Genomic DNA, 8530 nt, shown 5'->3' with positions numbered 1-8530 from the left:
GAGCCTGAGACAGTAGGAAGGGACCAGTAAACAGCACCTGAAGGAACTGCAGTAGATCAGGTACTGCAGCTACGGTGCAGGGATAAGAGGGACCGCACCTTGTCGGTTTTCCAAATCCGCACTTCTTCCCAACTTGGCCATCGCCGCCAACATGGGTCTGTCCCATCTCCTCCCCAACAACCTGCCTTCTCCCTCTCTATTTTGCATCACTGCTGCCTTTGTAATACCTTGCATCAAACTTGCCACACAAAGCCTCAAAAATTGCCCATCAAACTGAAGTTCTTGGTACAGAGATGATCTACATCATACGCCTAGAAAAAATCCCTACCTATGGCGTCCCTTACAGGTGAACCCTATTTTTGTCACTGTCAATTTCCAAAGCCACACTACTCCAGTCCGTGGTCTCCTTTGCATCCTTCCCTGAATTCTAGACTTGTCTGAACAGCCTTCTAGGACTGTGGTCTTCAAAGTGAGATGCTCCAATCTTGAAGAAGAGGGAAGAAAATATTAGAACTACACTATGTATTTGTAAATGTGTCCACTGGGGTATCTGTTGATCAAAAGGGGACTACTAAGCCATTGCGCTCTGAAGGCCTCTCAGAGTGAATCAAACTTTTAAAAAATGTTGGTGCATACGTATTTCTTGTTAAAATAATAATACACTGAATACTCAGATTAACAGTATTGATGTTATTTCACTTCTGTATAAATATACAATTGAGAGTGCACATTTCAAATGTGGGGGGAAATGCTCTAGAAGCCACTTTAACTGCTTACTGGTTCTTCCTCTTCACATTTGTCTTAAATAGCCAAAATCACTTAACACCTTACTTTGATTTAGCCACTCATTTAAGAGACCCGCCGTGATTCCCATCTACCCCACTTCAATTTTAAATTAACCTGAATGTACTTCAAGCTTCATCTCCTACCTAACAAATTTTCACTTGATGGCAAACTTAGCATACACTAACCCTGTCCATTTCCTTTCCTCACTGCATTCCTTTCTTCTTTCAAACCTGGTTCTGTTAGGATCCAGGAGCCCAACTGAGGTTAGGATTTGCCCCTTTTATCTTCACATGACTGTTTATAATAAATTGACTGATATTGACATCTCTTATTAAAAAAACAACTCCACACCCTGAGCAGCAACCCAGCCACGGTGACAAATGCATAAACCTATGTGTACCCATGCCACAGTGAGCTCGAAGGCAGAGAAAATGTCATATAACCAGAAAATAAGAGTTCACAATATACCTTTATTCTTTAACTTATAAACATTTTTCCTCAAAAGTTAATTATAGGCTTCCCTGGTAGCGCAGTGGTCGAGAGTCCGCCTGCCGATGCAGGGGACACGGGTTCGTGCCTCGGTCCAGGAAGATCCAACATGCCGCGGAGCAGCTGGGCCCGTGAGCCATGGCCGCTGAGCCTGCGCGTCCAGTGCTCCGCAACGGGAGGGGCCACAACAGTGAGAGGCCCGCGTACGGCAAAAAAAAAAATAGTTAATTATAATTGGCAACAGCTCTTCTCAAATACTTCTCTCACGTCAGAGAGAGGAGAAGAATTTAGCCCTGGATTTAAAACAAACACACACAAGGGGAGAAGAGGACAACCTTAACTACTAATAACGTTCCACTGTTAGGTTACTGTACAGGACGCCCAAGCCGGCGGCTCGTCTAGAGACTCTCTCCTGATGAACGAACAGCTGACAGCTTTACATTGACAAGTATCAAGCAACGCTTCCGCTTCATTCATAGATTCTCCGAGGCTCCTGCAGCACCACACCACCTTCCGTCATGGCACTCTGCAGTCGCTTCATCTGGTTTTGAAGATCAGGAAAAAAGGAAAAGATTAAGTCAACACCACAAGCTGACAATAGTTCACTTCCCAAGAGAAAGAGAAATAAACAACTGATTTATCCTTGCTAACTTCCCAGCCTACACTGGTTTTTCAGAAAGTGACCTTAATAATGACACAGATAAGAAAAAAAAGGATGTAGAGATGTCAAGGATTAGCAGCATTTTTAAATATTCTATAGACAAGATGTTACTATATGAATAGGGAAGCAGAGTGGTCAACATTATGGCTATGAAATCGGTCACGTGGGTTTGAACCCTGCCCCGTGCCACAAGGACTGGGCCAGCCAGCCTCAGCTGACCTACAGAACATGAGTCCTGACACGCTATAGGCTGCTGTGAGGTAATGCACATCAGGACACTCACCTCAGGCTCTGACACTTGGGAAGAACTTAATAAATGGAACTATTATTATGTACATATCTAGTGTCAAGAATTAACACAATACCTTTTAACTAAGTACATGAAAACAAAAATACCGAGTCTGAGGCTGCCTCCCAAGGAGTTGGTTGGTAGACCATGAAGTTGATTCCTGCTTCCAAGCACCGCTCTGCCAGCACCCGTCCTACGCTCTCACAAGCCACCACATTTCTGGTGCTATAAAGGTGTTTTTTAATGGCCCATTCACGAGTGGATGCCGAAACCACAGTCTGGCCATTGCGATGCTCAACAAGCGCGTCTATGTGATGCTGACTCCTTATAACTCGCAACCTAAATGAGGTGAGAGAATAAAATCATAAAAGAATTCTAAAGATAAATGACTTCAGGTGAATAAATGCCGAAATAGTTCTCAAGAATGTAATGTCTGGTTCATTTACTTCAGCATACTTAACCTGGCTTTTACTCGGGAAAGGTGTTTTCCCCTTGCTTTTATGAGAATATCATCAGCAATAAACCAAACATTTCTACTTAGCCTCAAATATCCAGGAGAAATTTGGTATTTCTGACTGCTGAGATTTACACAGCATCTACTTCAAAAAAGGATTTGAAGAGGCAAAGCTAAGTTGCTGACCCTACACTGGATAAAAATATACTTACTACATGCTTTTTTTTTTTTTTAAAGGAAGGAAATATTTTATTTATTTTTTGGCCACGCCATGTGGCATGTGGGATCTTAGTTCCCTGACCAGGGATCGAACCCGTGCCCTCTGCATTGGGAGTGTGGAGTCTTAACCACTGGACCCCCAGAGAAGTCCCCTTACTATATGCTTTTATTTTCTAGCTAACGATTTAAATATGAAAACAGAAATCATAAGTGTACTATAAGACAACATGGGAGAAGTTTTAAGTAATGTCAAAGTAAGATAAACCTATTTAACTATATCAAGCTATTTAACATGACCTCAAACTACATCATATGGCTTTTGTTTAAAAAAAAATTAACAAAGTTTTCTGCATGCTAAGAAAAACAAAAAAGTAAAGTCAAAAGGCAAGCAATTAAACAAAAAATACTTTTAAATCATATATTGTGCTAATTTCCATAATATGTAAAAAGCCTCCTATAATCAATAAGGAAATGACCAGTAACTTAATAGGCAGAGGATGGACAGACTGTTCACAGAAAAGAAAAATATTAATAACTCTTAAACCCATGAAAATATGCCCAATCTCACTGCTAAATTGCATGGACAAGACAATTCATTTCAACACTGTTTGAAATCATAAAAGATAATCATCAATAGGCAGTCAGTTAATTAAAACAGCCATGCAACGGTATTTTATTTTTAAAATCTTTATTGGAGTATAATTGCTTTGTAATGTTGTGTTAGTTTCTGCTGTATAACAAAGCGAATGAGCTATACGTATCTCCCTCCCACCCTCCCTATCCCACCCCTCTAGGTGGTCACAAAGCACCGAGCTGATCTCCCTGTGCTATGCAGCTGCTTCCCACTAGCTATCTATTTCACATTTGGTAGTGTATATGTCAATGCTACTCTCTCACTTCGTCCCAGCTTACCCTTCCCCCTCCCCATGTCCTCAAGTCCATTCTCTATGTCTGCATCTTTATTCCTGTCCTGCCCCTAGGTTCATCAGAACCTTCTTTTTTTAGATTCCATATATATGTGTTAGCATACAGTATTTGTTTTTCTCTTTCTGACTTACTTCACTCTGTATGACAGACTCTAGGTCCATCCACCTCACTACAAATAACTCAATTTCGTTTCTTTTTATGGCTGAGTAATATTCCATTGTATATATATGTGCCACATCTTCTTTATCCATTCATCTGTTGATGGACACTTAGGTTGCTTCCATGTCCTGGGTATTGTAAATAGTGCTGCAATGAACACTGTGGTACATGACTCCTTTTGAATTATGGTTTTCTCAGGGTATATGCCCAGTAGTGGGATTGCTGGATCATATGGTAGTTCTATTTTTAGTTTTTTAAGGAACCTCCATACTGTTCTCCATAGTGGCTGTATCAATTTACATTCCCACCAACAGTGCAAGAGGGTTCCCTTTTCTCCACACTCTCTCCAGCATTTATTGTTTGTAGATTTTTTGATGATGGCCATTCTGGCCATCCGTGTGAGGTGATACCTCATTGTAGTTTTGATTTGCATTTCTCTAATGATTAGTGATGTTGAGCATCCTTTCATGTGTTTGTTGGCAATCTGTATATCTGTATATCTTCTTTGGAGAAATGTCTGTTTAGGTCTCCTGCCCATTTTTGGATTGGCTTGTTTTTTTTGATATTGAGCTGCATGAGCTGCTTGTACATTTTGGAGATTAATCCTTTGTCAGTTGCTTCGTTTGCAAATATTTTCTCCCATTCTGAGGGCTGTCTTTTTTTCTTGTTTACGGTTTCCTTTGCTGTGCAAAAGCTTTTAAGTTTCATTAGGTCCCATTTTGTTTTTATTTCCATTTCCCTAGGAGATGGGTCAAAAAGGATCTTACTGTGATTTATGTCATAGAGTGTTACGCACATATGGTCACCTTATCTTTGATAAAGGAGGCAAGAATATACAATGGAGAAAAGACAGACTCTTCAATACATGGTGCTGGGAAAACTGGACAGCTAGCTACATGTAAAAGAATGAAATTAGAACACTTCCTAACACAGTACACAAAAATAAACTCTAAATGGATTAAAGACCTAAACGTAAGGCTACGGTATTTTACACAGTTACTTCAAACAGTTATTTTACATAATTAAGAACAAAGTAGCAATTTATGATGCTGCTGTTGCTAACATTTACTGAACACTTACTGTGCCAGGGAGTCCTAATTGTTTACAGGTATAGCTCATGTCTCAAACTAATTCCATTATTCTTTCTTTCTTATTTTTTTTCTTTTTTGGGCTGCAGAAACTGACACAGAAAGGTTAAGTAACTTAGCAAGGTTACAACTAATGAATGGTAAGTAATGAAGCTAGGTAGGATTTAAGTCCAGGGGTCTGGCTCCAGAGCCAATGTTCCCACCAACACAAAATATTTCCAAGATGTATTTTTAAGTGTGTGTGTGTGTGTGTGTGTTGGGGGGGTGAAGGAGGTGGGTGGGGGAATGCAGAACAATATATATGATGTGGTAAGATTTATAATGAAAAAAATACAAGTTCATACTTATCTGCATAGACTAGCTCTAGAAGGATACACAGAAACTATAGTCCCTTTTGGATTTTACAACATTTGTATACATTACACATTTAGAAATTAAGTTCATGATAAAGAAAACACTGAAATCAAACATTATACTAAGATTCTTAGTGTGAAATAGCATAAAAAGCACTAGATTTAGAAATGTGGGTTCTACTCCTAGTTTCGCTGGTAGCCCTAGTAACAATCACAATCTCTTAATCCAGGGGTCAACACACTCTTTCTGTAAGGGATCGGATAGTAAATATTTTATGGTTTGCAGGCCATATTGTAAGCAGAGAGGGTAGTGGGTCCCTGGAGAAAGAGAACTAGCATGTCTTTCTCCACATAAGAGAAGCCATTTTTGGCCTAAGCCATTTTGTGCTCTAAGCTTGGCCACAGTGCCTGCTCTTGAACAGGTCTCAGTAATTAATGATCTTAAGGGAAGTAAGGGAATGCAGGAACAAAGGAAAAGCAGTCAAGAAACAATAGTCTAGTGGTAAAACAGAGTCCTAGTTCCTCCTCAAGGGAAATATATAACAATCTGATACCGTCTTTAAGTTTCTCCATCCTCAGGTGGAGGATGGAAATGACTATGTTGACACCTGTGACTTCAATCAACTAACGCTAGGACTCTGTCGACCCTGGCCCCAATTCTATGCTGAATTCTCCTCTGTTCAAGCCCCTTCATGAATATGCTTGTACCCTTAGCTTAAAGCTCCCGCAGTTTTGCTGTTCCGCGTGACCCTGCTTTGGGGAAGATCCCCGGGGTTCTCCTTACTTGCTGCAAGCAATAAATCCTTCCTTCTCCTGATCTTTGGCTTGCTTGTGTCTTCTGGCTTGACATCCACTGAGAGGTGAACCTAGTTTTCAGGTAACAACATGGGTCAACTGCTCAACTCAGCCACAGTAATTCCAGAACAGCCAGGTAAGAATGAGTGGTGGCTGGGTGCACATAAAACTTTCTTTGTGGATAATGAACTTTAAATTTTACACAATTTTCACATTACAAAATATTCTTTGCATTTTTTAAAATCTTTTTAAAAAATGTAACAATATTTAGCCTGCAAGCCAGCTTTGGCCCAGGAGCCATAGTTTGCTGATCCTTGTCTTAAACCATTAGCGCAACAAAGGAGTAGGACTCATTATCTCCAAGGTCACTTCCAATTTTATACTGATAATACTGTGAATGGAGAGATAGGGAAAAAAGGGGGGAAACAGATCTCCAATTATTTAAATAATCCAAATATTAAGTAAAAGTGATAATTTGGGTATTTCAAAAAAAAATTCAGGATTCAAGATTCAGATTATTTCGACGATGAACTGCCTGCCCCCTTTCTTTGACCCCCTCCTGTCTCCCTAAGGCTCAATTCCCCTGCTCCTGTAAAACGGGGGAAATTACTGCACCTGCTTCAAAAAGTACTTTTAAGGATTAAATGAGAAAATGCATATAAAGCACCTAGCATAGTTCCTGGCAAAGACAAAGCATTCAGTAACTGGCCATCTTTATAACAAAGAAGAGACTCCTAACGTTCTTCCTGTCTCTACCACCGGCCCCCTTAAAAATTTGTTCTCCTCAAAGGAACCAGAATGATCTTCCATTCGGGCTCAAATTTTAAATGCCCTCATAGTTTCCCACCGTAGTGAGAATAGCGTCTAAAGCGCTTACTTGATTTACAGAGCTAATGATGTGTCTCCTACCCACCTCTCGGCCCTGAGCTCCAGGTCCACAGGCCTTTCGGTGCCCCAAACGCGCCAAGCTCATTCCCACCCTAGCTGTTTCCCTTGCTGGGAACGCTCTTCCTGGCAGATAGTTCGGCTTCTTCCTATTTTCTGAGGGGTCTTAGTCAACCAGTTCCCCATTCTAACTTTATCCTCTTTCAGTTTCCTCCATGACACCTACGTATTTATTGTTTGCCGCCCCCCTCCACTAACCCCTCCTAGACCCACCGCAAGGCAGCTTCCTGAGAGGAGAGTCGCCAGCAGTTACCGGGCACGTTCCTCAAATGAACTGATGAAAACAATTTGCAGAGCAGCATGCATGCTCTGTGGTCAATACCTAGCAGAGTTAATTACCTGTGCCAGAACTCGCGGGAGGGCCACACTGTCCCCCAGCCCCGCTCTTTTCTGGCTACAGCTAAGAGCTCCAGATTCCGGGGGTTCCGGTTGGTGAACTCCGGGGCAACAGCTTCATTTCCTTCGGGGTCCGCTTCAGGCTTCACCGCTGGCTTGGAACTGGTCGACAGCACTGCCACCCGACACCCTAAGAACGTAAACAACCATACGTATCTTTAAAAAATGACGAAACGGGGCTTCCCAGGCGGCGCAGTAGTTGAGAATCCGCCTGCCGATGCAGGGGACGCGGGTTCGTGCCCCGGTCAGGGAAGATCCCACATGCCGCGGAGCGGCTGGGCCCGTGAGCCATGGCCGCTGAGCCTGCGCGTCCGGAGCCTGTGCTCCGCAACGGGAGAGGCCACAACAGTGAGAGGCCCGCGTACCGCAAAAAAAAAAAAAAAAAAGTGACGAAACGGACAAAACAAAAATATGATCTAACTTGTCTCCATCCTCTCCCCCTCAGTCTTCGCGCCCTGGAAGGGGGACAAAAGGTATGTTCGGTCACGGGGTGTAGTCATCACAGACCCTGGTCCTTAATTTTCTACTAGTGTCATCACGATGCTGTTAGCTCGTTTACTTTTCGATGGTATATGTTGAATGCAAAAGACGACCTGCATGTGCACATTGTGCTGACCCGGGGGAGTAATCTGAGAGACGTGGGAAGATGAAATTACCGGGGTTCCTGCAAACCGACAACAGCTCCCAGAACCCCGACCGAAGCGCCATTGCTGAGGGGAATCGTAGCCAAAACCTCGGAAAGACCTCGCCTCCTCTCCTCACCGACGTCCCAGCGTCTCGCCGGCCGCAGCCATATTAACTTAGGAAAAGACCTTAGGAAAACGTAAGGGCATCGACGCCTCGAACCCGAACAAGCCCCCGCCGCTGAATGGCGGATAGGGCAATCCGTCATCTCCGCTCTTCCAATCAGCGCTTACGCTGGGGCGCACGCAGGCGCCGGATTCAACCAACCACCTCGCAGCAACGCGC

General features: G+C 42.7%; 1 protein-coding gene across 1 annotated transcript; it reads right to left on the bottom strand.

Moving 5' to 3' along the window:
• Nucleotides 1–1222: 1222 nt before the first annotated feature.
• On the bottom strand, nucleotides 1223–8284 carry MRPL18 (mitochondrial ribosomal protein L18). Its single transcript, XM_079938755.1, has 4 exons — nucleotides 8218–8284; nucleotides 7505–7691; nucleotides 2333–2564; nucleotides 1223–1816 (listed from the first exon to the last, which is right to left on the bottom strand). Exons 1-4 carry the CDS (start codon nucleotides 8267–8269, stop codon nucleotides 1745–1747), a joined length of 543 nt encoding a protein of 180 aa, XP_079794881.1. The 5' UTR covers nucleotides 8270–8284; the 3' UTR covers nucleotides 1223–1744.
• Nucleotides 8285–8530: the final 246 nt, after the last annotated feature.

Source organism: Stenella coeruleoalba, assembly GCF_951394435.1.
Source record: "Stenella coeruleoalba genome assembly, chromosome: 12".
NCBI classification, from domain to species: domain Eukaryota; kingdom Metazoa; phylum Chordata; class Mammalia; order Artiodactyla; family Delphinidae; genus Stenella; species Stenella coeruleoalba.
The sequence above is the reverse complement of the archived record's forward strand: the minus strand, read 5'-3'. Positions and strand labels throughout refer to the sequence as shown.